This window comes from Pleurodeles waltl, chromosome 7, assembly GCF_031143425.1.
Source record: "Pleurodeles waltl isolate 20211129_DDA chromosome 7, aPleWal1.hap1.20221129, whole genome shotgun sequence".
Classification (NCBI taxonomy): Eukaryota; Metazoa; Chordata; class Amphibia; order Caudata; family Salamandridae; genus Pleurodeles; species Pleurodeles waltl.
The window spans coordinates 324061132-324082376 of NC_090446.1; the positions used below are offsets into that span (position 1 = coordinate 324061132).

The following is a 21245-nucleotide window of genomic DNA, read 5'->3' on the forward strand; positions in this document are numbered from 1 at the left end:
ACAGTGTTCCGTCATCAAAAGAAGATGATGATATGTAGCTTATGACTATTCAACTTGACAGACAAAGGCCCTCATTCTGACCTTGGCGGGCGGCGGAGGCCGCCCGCCAAAGTCCCGCCGTCAGGTTACCGTTCCGCGGTCGAAAGACCGCGGCGGTAATTCTGACTTTCCCGCTGGGCTGGCGGGCGGTCGCCTTCAGACCGCCAGCCAGCCCAGCGGGAAAGAGGCTTCCACGATGAAGCCGGCTCGGAATCGAGCCGGCGGAGTGGAAGCTGTGCGACGGGTGCAGTTGCACCCGTCGCGTATTTCACTGTCTGCGCAGCAGACAGTGAAATACATGTAGGGGCCCTCTTACGGGGGCCCCTGCAATGCCCATGCCAGTGGCATGGGCACTGCAGGGGCCCCCAGGGTCCCCGCGACCCCCCCTACCGCCATCCGGATCTCGGCGGTCCGACCGCCGGGATCTGGATGGCGGTAGGGGGGGTCGGAATCCCCGCGGCGGTGCAGCAAGCTGCGCCGCCGCGGAGGATTCAATGGGGCCGCGGTACACTGGCGGGACCCCGCCAGTGGTGCCGGTCCGACCGCGGCTTTACCGCCGCGGTCGGAATCCCCATTGGAGCACCGCCGGCCTGTCGGCGGTGCTCCCGCGGTCCTCCGCCCTGGCGGTCAAAGACCGCCAGGGTCAGAATGACCACCAAAGTCTTTTAGCTTGCTGCTTGGTGCAGGATTGGGGCATAAGTCATACCTCACACTTCTAGTGGGCACATTCCCATGCCCCGGAACACAATTAGGCTGGGTTTGTTCAGTCACAGCTGATCCGGATGTACTTTCCATCTCTCCAGGTATCATTGAGGGACCATCATTGGCATCCTCCATCTCGCATTCTTCTTCTTCTCCTTCCAATTCTCTCCGGCCAGCCCTCCGAAAGTGTGACACATTTCGGGTCACTCTCTGTCTACCTCTGGACGCAGTTATCATGGACCCTTTTACTCCAATGATCTCCCATACTTCAGGCTCAAACGGTGTCCTAAACTTTCCTCCACCTCTCCTACATCTTATTACTACTCGATCGCCTTCTTGAAACCCTCGATATTTGGATCTTCGTTTCAAACTGGCCTTCTGATTAGTGATTACTCGTCGTTGTTGAGTTGCCTTGACATCCAGCGCAGGAGGTTTCCATTTGGCACCAGCGGGAATGCAGTCACGTGGAGACACCTTGAACATCAGAGCAGATGGAGCACACCCAGTAGTACTGTGAGGCGTTTGACAATAAGCACTCAAGAACTGATGCATACATTGTTCACTGTCTTCCTTCTCTTCAACTCCAATTCGGAGGGCCCGATTCAAAGTTCGCATAAACCTTTCAACATCCCCATTTGCCTGAGGCCAATAGGGCATTATCTTACGATGATGAACTGCCAACCCATCAAGATACGCGTGAAACTCTTGCCCTTGGAATGGAGGCCCATTGTCTGTTCTAATTTCGTCGGGCAGACCAAACAATGCAAACGTCTTTTGCAGAACTGGTTTTACATTTTCAAACGCCGTAGACGATACCAACTTGACCACCGGGAATTTGGTATACGAATCAATTAGGACAGCCGTCAATCTTCCATCCGGAAAACTTCCGAAATCCATGCTCACCTTTGCCCATGGTTTCAAAGTGGCTGGTTCCGTTGCCACAGGGCAACTCGGAGGTTCCATCGATGTGATAATACAGGAGTGACACTTCCCCACCACGTCATCCACTTGCTTATCCATGCCAGGGAACCACACTTTGGCACATAGCCTCGCTTTAGTTTTCCCAGCACCTTGATGTCCTTGATGAGCCAACTCAACCACTCGAGACCATAGACACTGTGGAAGTACGATTCTTCTTCCTCTTAAGACCAAACCATCATTGTCTGTAGACAACTCATCACGCACCTTCCAGATACCTTGCATAGCCAACTTCTGACCTGAGCATGATATACTAGTTTTCTCTAGAAAGTACTTCCACTTCTTATGGGTCAACGCCTCCTTGACATGACCTAGCACCACATCATCCCGGGTAGCAGTGACGATGTCAGCAATAAGCAGAGCATTGGGACATGCAGACTGTACAACCATGCTGACAAAGACCTCGGTGTTTTCCTCATCTTGTTCTTGATGTGCATCAAATACCTGTGGAGCAGGAAGACGAGATAGATAGTCTGCAGGATTACTTGCCCCAGGGCGATACACGACCGTGAAGCGATAGGGCTGAAGCAGAACGGTCCATCGTTCAATTCTTGGGGGCGCAAGGCGTGGACTGCCCGCAAAAAACGATACCAATGGCTTGTGATCAGTGACCACCTGAAATTCATGCCCATACAAATAGAGATGAAAATGGCGGCACGCCCAGCGAATAGCCAGTGCTTCGCGTTCAATTTGCGTATATCTGGTCTCTACCGCCGACAAAGCCCTACTAGCATATGCGACAGGGATCCACTCTTGATGCCTTTGTTCTTGCAATAACACCGCCCCTAGCCCAACGGGGCTTGCATCTACCACCACTTCTGTTCTCCTGCGGGGGTTGAAATAGGCCATTGTTGACCTATCAAGCAGTGCAGCCTTAATGTCCGCAAATGCCTTGTGAGCCTCCTGAGTCCAGTCCCAGCGATGTTGCCCTTTGGTGAGCTGTCAAAGAGGTTCAGCCATAGTAGCAAGTTGTGGTATAAACCTTCCACAATAGGTGGCCATTCCTAGAAAACTACGAACTTCCGTGGGACTTTGTGGAACGGGGGCTTATCGGATCGCCTCCGCCTTCCGTGGATCCACCTGTAGGCCATCTTTCAAGAAGATGTAACCAAAGAAATCTACAGACGTTTGATAAAACGCACACTTCTTTTTGTGCAACGTCAGTCCCGCATTAGCTAACCTCTGCAAAGTCCATCTCAGATGGCGATGATGCTCTTCTCTCGTCCGGGAATATATCAAGATATCGTCACTTAAATTGATCACTCCCAGTAATCCAGACAAGTTCTCTCTGATTGCATTCTGAAAAACCTCAGCAGCCGAAGATACTCCAAAACTTAGTCTCTTATATCTTCTTAGCCCCACATGGGTTGAGAACGTGGTGATATTCCTACTTCCAGGGTCTAGTTCCAACTGATGATACCCCGCATTAAGATCCAGTTTCGAGAACCACTGGGCCCCATTTAGATCTGCAATGATATCATCCATTGTGGGCGTTATATGTCTCTCTCTTTTGATGGCTTTGTTTGGCAGCCTCATATCAACACAGAGACGAATTGCTCCCGGTTGTTTAGGCTTTGGCGCGATCACCAACGGTGACACCCAAGGTGTAGGTCCATCTACCTTTTCTATTACTCCTTGGTCCTCCAGAAGTTGCAATTCTTTCTCGACAGCAGGACGCAAATGGAATGGTACTCGACGATGTCTTAGCGCCACCGGAACCACACTTCGGTCTATGTGCAGTTTGATGGGCTTTCCTTTCAGCCGTCCTAACCCTTCGAAGAGCTGCGAGAACTCATTGAGTAGTTGTTCCACTTGAGCGTCATGAACTTGACGTGCGAAGAACACCAATTCTAACTCTTCTGCCGTGTAACATCCTAGTAGAGTGCCACGATCCCCAGACACCACATAGAATCTTGCATCCGTTGACTTACCCCCGCTATGCACTGACACCTCTAATGTTCCTTTGAGAGGAAGGGGGTCTCGTCCTCCATAGTTATATATTTTTGTCGACGTTGGAGTGAGTATCGGGGCCGGCACTAGCTTCTTGAAAAGAGTTTCATCCATGACATTGACAGACGCCCCTGTATCGATGAGTACGGATACAGGCATGCCATTTACTTGAACATCGCTCATGGGAGGCGATCTCTACTTTAATGGCCTCCCTCCCGTGAAAGAAATTACAAAGATGTCTTCCTCTTCGTCTTCATCGCAAGCTGGGCCACTCACCATGACATGGTCCCTTACTTCTTCCGTGCTTTTGGATACAGCTCTAACACTAGCATCTTTTCCTTTCGGGTCTGCTGTCACATTTCTTCGGGATCTACACACTTTAGCAAAATGGTTTGCTTTACCACAGCGGTTGCATGATTTTCCTTTCTCCGGGCACCCCATGTTCGCTCGGTGCTCATATCCACAGCTTCCACAAACCCTGTCATTGGATCTGGCCAGGTTTGGATTACGCGGCGCTATCCGGCGTGTCTGGACAGCATCCACCTGTTCTTCCTTAACCTGGACAGCACGAGTTGAAGACGCTGCCGCTAACGACAGGCCTCTTACGGCTGCCATGGCATCTGCTCGTACCGCAGATAGTTCATGCGACCGCGCAAGAATTAAAATATCGTCGAGTGACATACCCTGCTGTCGAAGAATAAGCTTCCTCAAGGCATTGGATCGGCAACCTTGTATGATTTGCACTCGAATTTCCTCTTGCTGGTTGAGTCCTGTGCACGAGCTCGCCAGCTTTCTCAACCTGGCATAAAACATATCCATTGATTCAACTTCTGTCTGTTGCGCCTGTCTTAATTTAAAACGTTCAAAATCTGAATTAAGTTGAGGATCAAAGTGTCTATTTAAAGCAGTTACCGCTGCATCAAAATCAGACTTATCTCCTGTATCAGGGAGAGAATCAAACAGCTCCTGCAGTTCATCTCCTCCCATCAACAGCATTACGGACCTACGTACAGCTCCATCCGTTTCTCTAGTTGCGCAAAAATAGTTTTCTAGGCGATTTATCCATAAGCGCCATCTAGGCGCAGCAGTGGCCGGGTCAATCAATTGGCTAAACGGTGGTAACGACGTAATTGAGGAGTGCAAACTGTTATTCAACTGCGCAGGGAGTTGGGGATTCCCTGGTGGTGGTGGTAGCGGATCAGCATTGTCCTGGGGCGGGGCACTCATACTTGCTCTCTCTACTGGTTCACAGAATTTGAAATTTTATTTGATTTATTGTCTCTAGAACAATGTTGACCTTAACCAGATCCTGGCTCATACACATATATAGAAGAGAGAGAGAAAAAAAAACTCTCTTTATTTATTTATTTTTCCCTTTTTTTTTTTTCCACAGGCCTCTGCCTGCCATTAATACCTCCAACTCTCACAGGCACTTGTCTCCAGTGATCAGAGGCAGTTGCCTCACTCTCTTATCCCGTATTTAATTCACTTCGTTTCCCCAGCTCCAGGGGAAACACTCAGCTCGCTGCTCTTCGCAGCGGCAGAACAGTTCCAGAGGGGACACCCGATTCGACGGCACCTGCGTCACTGTTGCTCTCCTGGCAACAGGACGCTTAGCTCAGGCGCGCTCGACACCAGGATCTCCCGGCAACAGGATTCCTTAATTAAAACGCTCGACGGAGCGTTTCTTTCTCTTTTCTGGGGCGGGGCGGGGCGTGTCTCACCGCGTACAGCGCTCGACGGAGCGTTTCCTTTTCTTTTTCCGGGGGCGAGGCAGGTCGTGTCTCGCTGCTTACTGATTTCGGCTTCACCAGGCAGGGGGCCAAGCCGCGCACTCTCCGGAGGCACCACACCGGGCGATCAATTTCTCCTCCAGGCAGCCGACAGCGCACGGCTTTCGGTAGGTTTTTTTTTCGTTATTTTTTTTCACAACTTCATCCCTCACTTGAGGTACTCTTCTTTCAACACATGGGACATCGAGATCCCACTCGTCGCCATTGTAGTCTTGCGACCTCGACGAGTAACAAACACACACGGAGACTTGTTAGGCTTCAAGCCACACCCGAGAGTGCGTCACCGCAGCTCTCACTTTATTATATACTGGCCCCTCCCGGACACGCAGAGCACGTTTTACACACAAGGAGAGCCCGCATGGCTCTCCGCTTATTCTCTACACCAAGGCCCATATCTATACTTCTTTAGCGCCGTATTTGCGTCGTTTTTTGACGCAAAAACGGCACAAACTTACAAAATACAATTGTATTTTGTAAGTTTGTGCCGTTTTTGCATCAAAAACGACGCAAATGTGGCGCTAAAAAAGTATAAATATGGGCCCAAGTGTATCCAGGGCCTATACATTGAATGTCACCACTGGGCTGCACCACATATTGTGCCACCACTAAACTAACAATGCAAAACATGCCTGCTGGCCTGTCATCAGTAACTTGGCTGTGCAGTTTTAAATGGCAATATTGACTTGTCAAAATGAGCCCTTTAGACAATCTCTAAAACCTCATTTTACATATTCATAAGCAGGCCTTACATATCCGTAAGGCAGGGTACATTATCTTTAAAAGTAGACAAGTAAAAGTTTAATGTTAAGCATGTTCTTACAGTGACAATGCCCTTAAAGCTATTTTCACTGTAGCTGGGTTAGATGTTGAATAGGAAAGCATTAAGGCCCATATTTATACTTTTTTAGTGCCATATTTGCATCATTTTTTGACGCAAAAACAGCGCAAACTTGCAAAATGCAACTGTATTTTGTAAGTTTGCGTGGTTTTTGCATCAAAAAGCGTCACAAATGCGGCACTAAAAAAGTATAAGTATGGGCCTAAGATACTTTGTTAAAGTAGATAAGGTTATCTCCACATTGAACTTGATAAAAAGTTAAATATTGGACTTTTTAAAATATTTATTACAAATTCAGTTAATTAATAAAGTTGGATTGCATAAAATACTTCACAAAAAGTTACTTATAAAGAGTTTACTTTGTGTAAATCCTCTAGAACCCAATTTGCATGACCGTTCAACTGTCACCCAGAAGCTGAATGACACGTTGGTTAGGTGTAGATTAGCTTCCCGAGCTGGGACAAAGGGTTTGGGTGTGAGGAGGTATCTTGTTCCTCTGACAGGATGAACATTTGGCCAGTGCCCAGCAACATAATTATCTTCAAAGGGGGCTGCCCTGTCACAGCCAGCTGTAGCTCAAACATGTGCCTGCCCCCTTCTTGTCCTTCTAGCGATCCAGGCACCAGTCGTGGCTCGCTGTGTGCTGAAGTGGCGGCGCAGGGCGTGAGGGGAATGGGGCATAAACATTACATTTTAAAAAATATATAAAAACGTACCTGCCTTGCCGCGACCCTGCCACTCCTTCTTGCTGGTCACAGGAGGCAGGCACAGACTCCGAGCCTGCCCTGTGGCCAATCCTAACACTGCTCAGAGTAGCGTTAGGATTGGCTGGGAGCACACAGCCAGGTGCTGGGGGCCTGTGCCTGCTCTCTCCAGCCTGGCAACACTGTGCCGGGCTGGAGACAGCCATGAGCGCCTGTGTGTTTGGCTGGCTCGAGATGGCCAGCCAAACATACATGTGCACTCCCCCCCATTGCTCGTCACAGCCTGTGGTCCCACCCCTTTAAAAAAAACAATAATAAACTAAGTTTATTATCATTTTCTTGTAAAGGTTTTGCAGCTGCTGCTGCTGCTGCTGCTGGGGGGGAGGGGGTGACGCTCCTCCACCATAATGGAGGAGCTGCTGCTGCCAGGCACCAAAACCAGTGGGAGAGAAGCTTCCCCAAGAATTGGTTTTGAGTGACCACAGGGAGAGTTGCTCATTTCCCTGCCCTGCTCTGAACAGGGGAAAAAATGTTCTGCCATCTTGATTTTAGGTAATGAGGGGCACAGTGGGATGGTTTGCAGTAGGGCTAACAACAGTAAGAACTGCTACAACTGGGTAGGGTTATGCCTGGGAACTTTCCCTATTGACAACGGAGGAGTTAGGAGTAATCCTCACCCACAGGCTAGAGCCAGGCACAAACCTGGCCCCTCTGGGCACCATCTTCAGAGCACTACTGCACCTGTGGAAGACAAGAGAAGAACTGCACCTGCGGTTGTAACCTGCGAGGAGTACCCTAAGGGTCAGCCCTGCTCCCACTTGTACACAGGACTAAGAGTCGGACTGCAGGGGTCATCTGACTGACCTCCTGTTAAGCTACGGGGAAACAAAAGCTGCAAGAAGTCCAATTTCCTGGAAGAGCTCAGCTGACCAGTTCCAACTGGACCTGCCCTAGACCCTTCCATTGGCTTATGTTGGAGTGAGTATTGACTCCCTGTTGCAGTTTCTGAGGTCCTGGAACCCTTGGCTGGTGTCAGAGTGTATTCCTCTCACATAACCCTAAAATCTGGGGCTCAGAAACCTTTAGCTGAATTTCTGACTGGAGAACTTTTGTGGGAGTGGGACAAACCTGTCAGCTGATCCACTGAGTGTGCATCACACCTAGGCCTATGCCTAGTTTTGCCACAGCTCCTCTACAGAAGCAAATCTGATTCAGCTGGCCTGATACCAACCAGCATGTGACAACATCAATCCCTCTACCGCTAGAGCCTGCACCCTTGCCCTGCTAAGCAAATCCAACATCAAGAAAAGAGTCTACTTCTTAAGGTAGAAATCTTCACGGTTCCCGACACCAGGCGTCATGTGATTAACACCTATTTTGCTCTGAGCATTTCTCACATTTGTCAGTGGCCTCAGTGACACCTCATCCTTTGTCAACCTATCATCGATGACCCATCTTTGGAACCAGCCTGCAGCCTTGCCATGCTGAGAACTCTCCCTTCACTGAAGTTTTCTAGATCAAAGGCCATTCTTTGACTAGGAGCAACCTGGTCCTCATATCTGACCTGTGCTCGAATGTGATTTGCTTTAAACCCTACCCATGTCCTGAAAGTGCCAATAGTTGCCCATGGGTAGCGCTTTGTGCTTTTTGGCACTATTTTTATTTAACAATTTTAAAATTAATATCTCTGGTTCAACTTATAGAATTTTATTGTTTTGGTGTCATTTTGTTCACTAAAATATTCTCTGTTTCTATATATTGGAGTGGGATTTTTCTGGTGTTGTGTTTTTGACTTTTTAAAGGTATTCATATTTCTAAATTCTTTATAAATTTTCTTAATTTTAAGCAAGTCTGCTCTGTTGCGTACCTACGAGGAGTTGAGCTCAGGTTTAAATAAGTGAAACATTTACTGGCCCTAACAACAATACTACTGTCCACCCCAACTATTAATCCACTTTCTCACAGATACCAATTAACATCCATTATTTTATCAATATGGCCATGAGAGCTCCATGGGAAAGAAGTCGAGCTTCACTAACACATATATTATATTATTGTCATTTCAGGAAGCACTATAGATGTTCCAGGGCTACTTTCCCAGAACTCACGCTGTCCAACATACCAAACCAGATACTAGAACCAGTCATTAACTCAACTTTGCGTCCCAAACTGGATCCCAACGAAAACAAGCAGTCTCAATTCACTGATCTGGACCACATGTAAGGCTTTCCTTTATAAATGAATCAGACAAGCTCTTTATTTCCCTGAACCTTTACCATTGTTCCTCTTTGTTTGAAACAACAAGTTTTTAAACTTTTAATACATAAAAATATCACATTTTAGAAAGCAAACAGCTTATTCTGTGGACAAATTCAATTTTGTGTCAGAATGCAGTTAAATCAGGGTGCCAACAAATGTACAGGTTTAATAAGCACTGCAAAGTATGCAACATTCATAATGTAATGTAAATAGTGTAACTATCAATCCATAAGATTTACTGAACAATATTAGCACTATTAAGCACAGCATATTCAATATATTCACTTCTGACACTTCCCAAAACACATTAAAAACATTATCCTGATGCACCACATCATTGTAGTTGTGGTCCCAGCTCTCTCAACTAAGCCTACGGCAGGCTCTTAGTTTTTTATTCATGTATTTATTTCATTCCATAAGGAGAGAGATGTATAACGTAGGGAGTTGCTGAACTAGAAGCTGAATTCATTTAATTTATCCAGATTCAGCAATAAAGAGAGCATCCAGCATCAGGCTGCTGAACAGGCTCACAAGCTTGTTGACGGCACCATAACGCCATCCGATCAACCGGCTCCCACAACCACTTTAATACCTTTGTGAATCTAATGTTTTGTATCTATGCTCATAACCTATAAGTATTCAGCATTCCCTTCCTTCACACTGAGAAGTAATGCTTTCTGCTCCAAATGCCACCATATATATGTATATATATATATATATATATATATATATATATATATATATATATACATATATATATATATGTATATATATATATATATATATATATATATATATATATATATATATATATATATATATATATATAAAATCAGTAAGACCTTTGCCCCCTTGATGCCAATCAAATGCTTCTAAACATTGTAAAACATTTTCTGGGAAGGCCTTCCAGAGTACATGTTTGTGCTTCTGCTGGTCTATGTCCTGCAAGTTATGCCTGATTCTTTATCATCTTATCCTTTTATCTCTCTATCAAATGTACTAGGTAAAGTAACATGACAGGTCCCAATTGCAATGATTGTGTCAAAAAAACGAACCTTCCTGCAGCCCTTACACACAAAAAAGATTTATGATCACTCAGCCTTGCCAAAATGTTCTGCCATGGCCCTTCCATCTCTCTGCTCACAAACACTTCTTTCAAAATGATCAGATTATTCCTGATTTGAGTATACAAAGGAGTTTAGTTGCTGAAGAAACCACCTCACCCTCTTGCTCATTCATGGACTACACATTAAGGGCCAGATGCAGGAAGCCGTTTGCATGGTGCAAACTGCGAAAATCGCAGTTTGCGCCATGCAAACAGCCTAACGAGATGCTCATTCACAATTTGCGAGTCGGTTACCGGCTCGCAAATTGTGAATGCGACTCACAAATAGGAAGGGGTGTTCCCTTCCTAATTGCGACTCGCATCGCAATGCAGAATTGCTTTGTGACCGCGAATGCGGTCGCAAAGCAATTTGCAGTTACCACCAGTGTCACACTGGTGGTAACTCATTCGCAAAAGGGAAGGGGTCCCCATGGGACCCCTTCCCCTTTGTGAATGAGGGCAAAAAGGTTTTTTCAGAGCAGGCAGTGGTCCAATGGACCACTGCCTACACTGAAAAAACGAAACCAAATGGTTTCGTAATTTTTTTCATTTTGCAACTTGTTTTCCTTTAAGGAAAACGGGCTGCAAAATGAAAAAAAAAAATGCTTTATTTAAAAAGCAGTCACAGACATGGAGGTCTGCTGACTTCAGCAGGCCACCATCCCTGTGAGTGCAGGGACTCGCTATGGGGTCACAAAATGCGACCCACCTCATTAATATTCATGAGGTGGGTCTTTGCGACCCCATAGCGAGTCACAGACGGTGTCTGAGACACCGTTCTGCATCCGATATTGCGACTAGGAAATTGCGAGTCGCACCGACTCGCAATTTCCGAGTCGCAATATCGGACTTTGTTACATGTGGCCCTTTATTACATACTTTACATCAAGAATCACCAGCGAAATGGTCTGAGTATTTCATAATTTGGTGAACTCTAGCCTGCTGAGAGAGTATTTTGCCTCTTCATGCCACATCTTAGAGGCTATGCTGATAAGTTTGTCACATTTCTCTATCCACAGGCAGGATTTGCTGTGCTCTGAGGACTGGTACTGTTCTTGAATCCATAATGGGAGCACGGTTACCCTCCACAGACCAGCAAGTCAAGATAGGAAATTAAGTTAGGGAGGAGTTGTGGTGCGTTATGAGAATCTAAAATATTCGACTCGATTTAAACGAACCTTGGTTTGGTTCATTTGCAGAACTTGCACTGAAAAAGTTTCTGGATTATAAACTTTGGAATAAGGGTGTGAAAATATATTTGCACTGTAAACTTTTTCGGGAAATTGGCATACATTATTGGTGGGTAAAGTTTCCAGCAGGTTTTAGTGCTAGGACTTTCCAGTATACAATTAATACACTTTCGCATAAAACCTGCGTTTACAATTACATTCTTTGTGACACACTTGTTTCAGCCTGTCTGAAGAAAGAGCACTTCTCCACGAAGCTGAACGATTTCTGACCAATCTTGAAGCAGATGAACTCAAAGTTCCCACCACGGAGCAGAGGTACTGAATCCCCGGGCATCCAGTCTCACCCTTGCAGCCAGTAACACCTCGCAGCAGAAAGCAAGAAGGTGGCCAATCACATTTTGTAGCAATTTGCCAATCTTGTTTTCCATCCAGCAGCTAATTATGCTCTTTTCAGTGGAACAATCACAGCAAATGGTAACGAAGCAGACAGCATGCTGGATGTAGCAGAGCACTCCACTCCACTCCAGGGGGGGGGGGGGGGCAACAATATACAATCACTCGCAATTGTCACCAGGCAGAAAGCAGCTGCTTTTCAAGGGAGCTGAACGTTTTTTTTTGGGTCAAATTAATTCCTTTGTTTCCGAAAAAAAGCTTTCTGTGAGCTGATTAGGAGTGTGGTTTGGGCCAGGGCAAATGGTTATTAGCGTCGCGCAGGGCCGTGCGCAACCAAAGTAAACAATAAAGACCCTTCGTGCATTTGTTGCCAAGTCAAAAGTCCCAGAACACATCTTTCAAGTTTTAAAATCAGCAATGAATGAAGGCAGCGCTTGTAATGCAGCGCACGCAGCACTGGGCTACTTTAGGGAACTGTGGAATAATTGTAGGCAGCACTTGAGTCTGTAAACTAAAGAATTATCGAGGCTGTTTATAAGAACAATTTTGTCTTTCAACCATGGTCAATGATGAACACTCCAGCCTGCCACCATATTCTGCTTATGACTTCGAGCACAATTATTGGTTTCAAGCTTTAGGGCTCTGGTCAGTGAATAGTTTTGGCTCAGTTGCTTTCTATCCTAGAACATACGAAAAACAATAAAAAGAAACAATGTAATAACAAAGTAGGAAGCCATCGGCTAGATGGGTAGCCAGCAACAAGGATCCAGTGATAAAATGATGAATCACATCTTTCCACCGAACCTTGGTTAATCTTGACAATGATTGTCAACACACATCCAGAAGAGTACACACTACTCAGATCTTATTGAAGTGCTTGAATCCACCCACCCATCCATCCATCATCCATCCATCCATCCATCCATCCTATCTCACCAATCATGCAGCATAATGACAACTGCTTATTATACTTACTCCGTTGGCTTTACTGAGCGCCTGGAAGTAAATACTGTAGCTCTTCACTGGCGACAGAGGTGCATTCCAGTATCCATTGTAGGTCCTGTTGTCACCCACGGTGAACGGCTGTGTCACCGGCAAGTTGCTGGGTTTCAGCTCTGCTGCAAAGTAGTGGGGAGAGTCAAGAGCCGATGCATTCTTGTAGCTGACAGGGACTGGGAAACATTGTGTGATGTCGGTAGCACGGCGAGCCTTCTGCAACCTTTCCTCCTTCACAACCAACTGATAGACGCTGAGGGCAGAGAAGCAAAGACGTATGAATCCATCAAACTTAGATCAGCGGAAAACGCGCATATTGCTTGTAAAGCTTTGTGGGGGCTTTACACACTTTCAACAATATGCCTTAGAGTCCAGAGGTGACTCATGCAGCTTTGAGCACTATAAAAATCACAGAATCTATTACTTTCAGTACACTGTGGGGACACCCGAGATGTCTATATCACTAGATACACATACAAAATCAAAAGGCCAATTCAGACCACGGGTTAGTGCTAAAACAGATGCATATTTTGTAGCACTAACTCCCATTTAAAAAATATGGCAAATTACATTCTTTAATGGTATTACCCTGGCCACTTACCATCTAAGTTTTCCTAATGGTAAATGCTCAAGCAAAGAAATACATAAATTATACTAACACTTATAACATGGGAGCAATTAACATTTGCACATATTATTTCCTATTATTTCAGAGCTGGGTGGCAGTAAAATACCTATTACACAAATGGGCCCAACACATGCGTTATTACTCTCTGGATATTAGCTTGTACTTTCTGCAAATAACTATAAGTGACCCTTAAAGAAAAATATTGGTATTATCCTCAAGAATTGTTCTTTGAACTAGCTTCAATTACCCCAAAGCCATGATGAGATCACCCTAGCAACTTACACATGTAGCATAACTATTAGAAATTGGGTATCTGGGAATCTGGTTGACAGAGGTACACACCCTAGTTAAGCAGTCAACACAATCCTAGTCAGGGTAGGTTACAAACACACCATAAATTAACCTGTGCTCAACCTCTGATAGCATGGCACAGAGCAGTCAAGTCTAACTTAAGAGGAAATGTGTAAAGTATTTGTGCAATACTTCAAACAGTAATATAATGAAAACATCGCACAAAAAGATACCGCACCTGGTTAGAAAAATAGAGCTTAAGTTAATAAACATAACAGCCCAACAGAACAAAAATACAATAAGTAGAACTTGAGCTATGAAGTTTTAAAGAATAAACTGTAAAATAGTGCTTAGAAACAAGAAGCGCCAACCGGGGATATGTGGTGGCTCTGGACCAGGACAAAGTCAATTTTCTCAACAGAATAGCGGCGATAGACTGGGTCTGAGGCGCAGCAGTTCGAAGGCCAATGCACCGAGGTCTATCCACTCTGGAGATGGGATGCACTAACTGCAATCCATGCAAGGGGGCCAATGGGCCTGTTCAGATCAATGCAGAAGAGGTGATGTGCCTGCTCTGATCTGTGCAGCAGGCGAGGTGTGTCATTTCAGCTGCAGCAAACACCTTAAGCCCACCACAAATGATCCAGGGCTAGGGTAGCACCCCTTGGCATGGTAGGGGAGAGAAAGCGATAGACAAAGAGAAAGAGAGGAAGAGAGAGAGAGAGACAGAGAGGGAAAGAGAGAGTGAGAAGAGAGTGAGAGAAAAAGAGAGAGAGAGACCCCAACTCCACCCCACCAGCTTTGTTTCTCTTTTCTCTTGAACTTCAATGGAGAAGCCACTTCTGCAACACAGAACACAATGGGAGGCCTCCAGCTTGCTTTGTGTCCCTGTGCTGCCACTGCCCATCCATATGGCTAAACTGAGGAAAATGGGAACAAATGTAGACTCAAACTTGTCCTGTTTTAAATGTAGCACAAAGAAGTGCATGATGTGCTTCACACATGTACCAAAAACATTTACTACTTGCATTGCAGGTAAAAAATATTAGTCCTGTCTACTGCATTTCTACACTTGAATTACCTGTGCAATCTTCCCAAGAGGTAAGAATTGTTCCATTTAACATATGAATATGAGCATTCAAGCAAATATACTGTCCACAGTCCTGGTGGAGGTCAAGGATTGGGTACATATAAAGCAAATCTTTGCACGTTCACAAAAGAGCAGATGGGATGCTGACTGTCAGTCTCCATACTATGAGTCATAGTGAAGTCAGGGGCTACAGGACTATGGTGGTTGATATCATTTACCATTGGTGATCTGGAGTCAATCCTACTATGGCGCTGCAAATTTGACCAAGTACTGCCTTTTCTACAATTTACTCTCTAAGAAGTGAGTGGAGAAGAGCTGAAGAGCTGAGGAAGAAGAGCTGCCCTGCTTGTGACTGTGCTTTGTGGTGCTATCATGCAGTTGCTGCTTCTGCCAGAGTAAGAGGGCAAAGACTGGACTTTGTGTGCCTTCCATCTTGCGAAGATCTCCAAGGGCTTGATTTAGAGCTTGCCTCCTGTTGTTTGAAGTCTCAGGGGCAGCAAATACTTCTGTCTGTCAGCACCTGGAGTCTCTGGAGAGACTCCTACTCTGCCCAGTGGTGCCCATCCAGTTCCTGGGACCCTGAAAGGAGAAGCTGGCAGTCTAAGAGGAAGAAATCCATCCACAGAACGCCGTGCAGGGAAAAGATCGACGCAACTCTGACCTGTGGCAGAAAAATCGACCCGCCGCCGGCTTCGCGGCTGAAAATCGACGCTCAACCTGCAATGCGACCGAAGAATCAACACAAGGAGCTGGAGAAATTACGTGCAGCACTGCTGATGGAGGATGGTGAGATCACAACCCGCGATGCGTGGTTTTCGGATCATCGTGCGGCTGGATTTCCGACGCAAACACCGCCGGGTGTGTAAAAACATCGCAAGGCCTGCCCGAACCCAAGAGTGCCGACCGGATCGACGCATCGCTCTTCTGTGGAGAGAAGAAATGACGCGCCCGACCGGATGAAAGGAGAAACGACGCAAGGCCTCACTCGTGAGTGAAATCAACACATCGCAAGCCCTTTTTGACACACACTCGCCCGTGCAGGGTTATTTTTGATACACCTAAGGTACATTTTCATGCTAACAGTGTGTGTTTAAAACTACAAGACTCTTTTTGCTTTTTAATTGATAACTTGACTTGTGTATTGTGGATTTTTGTTGTTTTGGTCTTGTTTTCTTTCTATTTTAGTAAACCTGTTTTGTGTTGTTTTGTAGTGTTTCCTTAAGCTACTGTGTGTGTTGGTACAAATACTCTACAACTAGCACTCTGAAGTTAAGCCTACTGCTCGTGCCAAGCTACCAAGGGGGTAAGCAGGGGTTAGCTGAGATTGACTCTCTTTTACCCTGGCTAGAGTGAGGGTCCTTGCTTGGACGGGGGTAACCTGACTGCCAACCAAAGACCCCATTTCTAACAGTAAGGAAATCCCACTCTCCATTTTCCTTCACTTCAGTGTCTAGATCTCCGCCCTCTTGTTACAACAATGGAGGCACAAAAAACGTTCACTCCTTGGAGGAATGTGTCCTCGTCCTCCATCTTGTGTCACGCTTAAAACATGGGCATCCAAAATGGATCCCATTAATCCCTCTAGTCTGACTCGCAAACTACAGAGACCTGCATGTGCTATGTACTCACTGTGCATACAACATCCCACAACATGCAATCAACATGCACACAGGATGCCAGAAGTAGGTTCTGGATTTTGAATAACAAGAGAATTTCACACTAGGGGAGCCAGGAGGGTCATCTCCCATTAACACAGAGAAAAATGGTCTGGACACACTACAGATTCAAAGAGCACAATATGCTGTCACCATGTCTCTATATGATTCACCCAGATTGCCCACTCAGCAGCACTCTTGTTGCATCATTCAATGTCACAAAAAAAGTTCTGGACCTCACGCTACCAGTGAAAGGCCTAGGCTCTGTGAGCAGATTAGAATACTGTAACACCAAGGCCAAGCCCCAAAATTAAGATACTAATTCACCTTCAGTTGGGCAATTAGGGCAGGGGTACATGCCTGTTAATGATACTGAGGACATTCCTGTCCAAGCACCGAAAAATTCCTTCCAGAACACTAGCAATGACAAATAACTGAATTGACTCTCATGAAATTGTGACACAACATGCGGATTACACACAGGTGACTGCAGTAGACGAAATACCTTCTGAGATAGCTTTCTACCTCTAAAAAGGAATAAAAAATGATTTATTTACTTCAATGCGCAATAGAACATGTTCCACATCTTAATGGTAGTCTTGCTGGCCACTTCAGGTCAAAGTTTTGAATATACCCTTAGATAATCAGTTGTCCTTCATGACACAAAAGAAGGATAACATTAAAAAGCTTTGAAATCAGAGAGCTACTCATTTTTATTGCATTCTGAGTTGGGCTTACATTTTTTAAATATTCCTATTAGTATACGATTTATATACAAAGGAAAAAAGGAAAAGTGTTTAAGTGTTTATAGCAAGTGTAAAGTTCATCATTAAATAAAAGTAAAAGCTCAGACAGGCTAAGAACTGATGTTGCTGTGGAAATATTAATACCTTAAAGCGTATACTGATTATGAATTTCTCATTTGGTGGATGCGTTTCCAATTAAGGGCTCTATAATTGTAATCATGAATGCCTTATCATGTTTCAGTGTTTAGATACATGTGGCATAATTACAGGTTGAAACAAATTCCCCTCAAGCAGCAAAGAAACTGACAAACTTCTTTTCAGCGAACAATTCTGTTCAAGGCTTCGGAAAGTCTAGATATGTAATGTTAGACCTGTCAACCTAAGGGGGTCTTCCCCCAACATTTCTGCCTGCTTCTCTATATTTTTCTGATATCCTTTTTCCTGGTTTTAGGACTCTGCAAACTTTACCACTGCTGACCAGTGATAAAGTGCTTGTGCTCCCCCTTAACATGGTAACATTGGCTCATACCGAATTGGCATATTTAATTTACCTATAAGTCCTTAGTAAAGTGCAGTAGATGTTCCCAAGCCCTGTAAATTAAATACTACTAGTGGGCCTGCAGCACTGACTGTGCAACCCACAAAAGTAGCCCCCTAACCATGTCTCATGCTACCATTGCTAGGCCTGTGTGTTTAGTTTCACTGCCACTTTCACTTGGCATTTAAAACTACTTTCCAAGCCTTAAAGTCCCACTTTCATCCATATAGGACACCCCTAAGGTAGGGCATAGGTAACCCATAGGGCAGGGTGCTCTGTAAGTAAAAGACAGCACATGTACTTATACGTTTTACATGTCCTGGTAGTGGAAAACTCTCAGTCATTTTTCACTACTGTGAAGTTTACTCCGCTCATAGGCCAGCATTAGAGATCCCTTATATGCTTGTAAGTGGTAATTTCTGATACAAAGAGTGTTGGAAATGGCCCTTTTTGCAGGGATATCCCCAAACGTTTTGCCCTCTTCCTCCTATTTTTTTGTAATCTGTTTTTGCTGGTTTTGGTACCCTGGGCACCTTACCACTGCTGATCACTGCTGAGAGCAAGTACTCCCTGTGTAAATTGTGATTATGATTGGTTATCCGTTATTGGCATATTTCATTTTTTTTTTCATTTACTAGTAAGTCCCTACTATAGTGCATCAGGTGTGCCCAGGGCCTGTAAATCAAATGCTACTAGTGAGCCTGCAGCACTGGTTGGGCCACCCACCTGAGTAGCCCTGTAAACATCTCTCAGACCTGCTGTTGAAGTGTCTGTTTCCATGTTGACCTGGCAAGTGCACCCACTTGCCAGGCCCAAGCCATCCCCTTTAGTGAATGTAATGCACCCCTAAGGTAGACCCAATGTAGCCCCAAGAGCAGGGTGCAGTGTATTTCAAAGGTAGGACATGTACTAGTCTCTTTTACATGTCCTGACAGTGAAATACTGAAAAATGTGGTTATTCCCTATTGCAAGGCCTATCTCTCCCATAGGTTAACATGAGGATTGCCTTGAAATATCTCTTAAGGGTAAATTCCCATTGGGAGGAGATAGAGATTTAGAGTTTGGGGTCTCTGAACTCAATATTTAAAAGTACATCTTTTAGTGAAGTTGGTTTTTGAAATGCTTGTTTGAATATTCACGTTTTAGAAAGTGGGCATTTTCTTGCTTAACCATTCTATGCCTCTGCCTGCTTGTGGAATACACGTCTGGGTCATGATGACAGTTGGGCAGATTGTGAATTTACTGTAGACAGTCACACAAAGGGAGGTGATGTGTTCTCTGCGGATCCTGATGGGTCTTCCTGGGCTAGAGTGGTGGGAGGAGCTGACATTTGCACCTGAATACGGCTGTGCGTGTCATTACGCAGTGCAATCTCCAACCCACTACAGTTTATCTGGGACCAGGACAGGAAAGGCAGGGTCTTGTGCACTAAAAAGGCTTTCCTTTGAAGTTTGCCTACTTCAAAGGAACAAATGAGTATAAGTATTGGACCCAAAACCCCAGACTTTTGGAACACTTCTGGATCAAGAAGAGACTCTGCCAATGATAAGAGTAGAAGAGCTGTGAGGAGGACTACTGCCCCTTTGCGGTGTGTGTTTTGCTGGGTTGGCCTACAGTTGCTGCTTCTTCTTTGGAGAGGACAGAAACTGGACTTTGGTGGCGGAATGCAACTCATTATCCGGAGGGTAGCGCTCCTTCCAGCGCTACCCTGGCAGATCTGAAACGCCACCACCACCAGCCTGCCTGGTGACCGGAGAGTGGCAGTGGTGGCGTTTCCACTGTGGTGTTTCAGCCATGTTCAGAATATGGTGGCCGGCTACTGCGGGTCGCAGAGGGCCTCCTGAGCCGGTCCCACTAGGCGCGCTGTATGACGCACTCCTGATCCTTAATTGCAGGAAAACAATTAGGGGGCAAAGGGGAGCAAAACTTATCAACCCTGGAGGGGGTGTCGGCGAGTTCTGGGCCCGCAATCTGGACGCGGGCTGCTTTCGAGCTACAACACTGTAGGCGCGTAGCTGCAAGGGTTCCCCTCCTTGGGAACAAGGGAAGAGTCAGCACAAATCAAACTGCTGACGGGAAGACGTCAAATCTGTTTCAAGGCAGGAAACCTCAGGGCAATTTGGTTCTCCATACATGCTTCGAACCAAGGAGAGGCAATTTGACCCCGCAGGGGGAGGTGACAATATTACCTGATTCTCCTCCAGTATTTCCCCTCAGGGTTGGAAATAAAAATAATTTTATTATGCAGAGTGCGAGGGGGTTGGATTTGGGTAAAAGGAAAGGAATAGGTGGAGCCGGGAAGAAAGGGGACCTGACCTTCTCTCTGAGAAGTGGTAAGAGGAGTCCTAGCTTGAAGGGGAATTCAGTCCCCCAGATAGGGCCCCTCCCTCAAAAAAATGAGAGATCTAGTAAATCTTCTGTGGTGGCTATCCAGGAAACATGCGATAACGACAGCAGCAGGCATACAGAGGAGGCTTTGCCGAATTTAAGACACAGCAAATCTGTTCCTAAGAAGTCGAGGATCACTCCGTCTCTAAAGACATATTTTAAAGTCTTGCCTGGCACTCAGGAGAGGGAGATAGAGGGAGAAGGGCATGGGAATCCTGATCTAAGTCCAGAAAGGAGTGTAGAGGACAGCCAGGTTTTGTAAATTGAGTGCTCTACTAACAGGTTTCAGATGCTAGAAGTGGAGAACTTGGGCCAGAGAAACAACAGTGGGGCTTCCAGTCAGGGTGATGTGACAATTCTTCAAAAAGGGTCTCTACCAGTCATCAGCAGGATTCAGAGAAGGTGAAGAGGCAGGGTGGAGACGGGTATTTACAACAAGAGGAGGATGCGACCGCCCAGGTGCAGGCTTCAACAGAAGAACTTCTTACTCAGTCTATTGCAGGAATGATACGTGATCTAGTGGTGGAAGTTAAGGGTAGTTTTGAGACTTCAAACACTAATCAGAAAGAGATAAGAGGGTTATGCGAAGCTCTTGGGCAGAAATTTGATGGTCTTGCAGAACGGTCGGCTGCCTTGGAAATAGAAGTCTGTGATTTGAGGAGCGCTATGGAAGATAACAGGGAGGCAATTCAACAAGTGAAATTGGGGGGGAAAAGGCACAATTAAAACTTGAATTAACTGAGAATAAACTGAGGAGGAACAACTTGAGGTTCTTAAAATTCCCGAAGAATTGGAAGGCGGGGATCTGAAGAATTTGGTGGTCCGCCTGATTAAACAAGGCGTGCAGGTCGAGGATGAAGAAGAAGACTTTGTAAAAGATATTCAGAGAGTGCATAGGGATCCTTTGAGAAAACCCCCAAATAGGGACAAACCTAGAAAGATTCTGGTGTGCTTCCATACTT

General features: G+C 45.6%; 1 protein-coding gene across 1 annotated transcript in view; it reads right to left on the reverse strand.

The window, feature by feature from the left end:
• PTPRT (protein tyrosine phosphatase receptor type T) overlaps window positions 1–21245 on the reverse strand; it is a 1804620-nt gene that overhangs the window by 453555 nt on the left and 1329820 nt on the right. The window contains exon 12 of the mRNA XM_069243772.1: window positions 12927–13200. Coding sequence (XP_069099873.1) covers window positions 12927–13200 — 274 coding nt within the window. The remainder of the gene's footprint in view (window positions 1–12926; window positions 13201–21245) is intronic.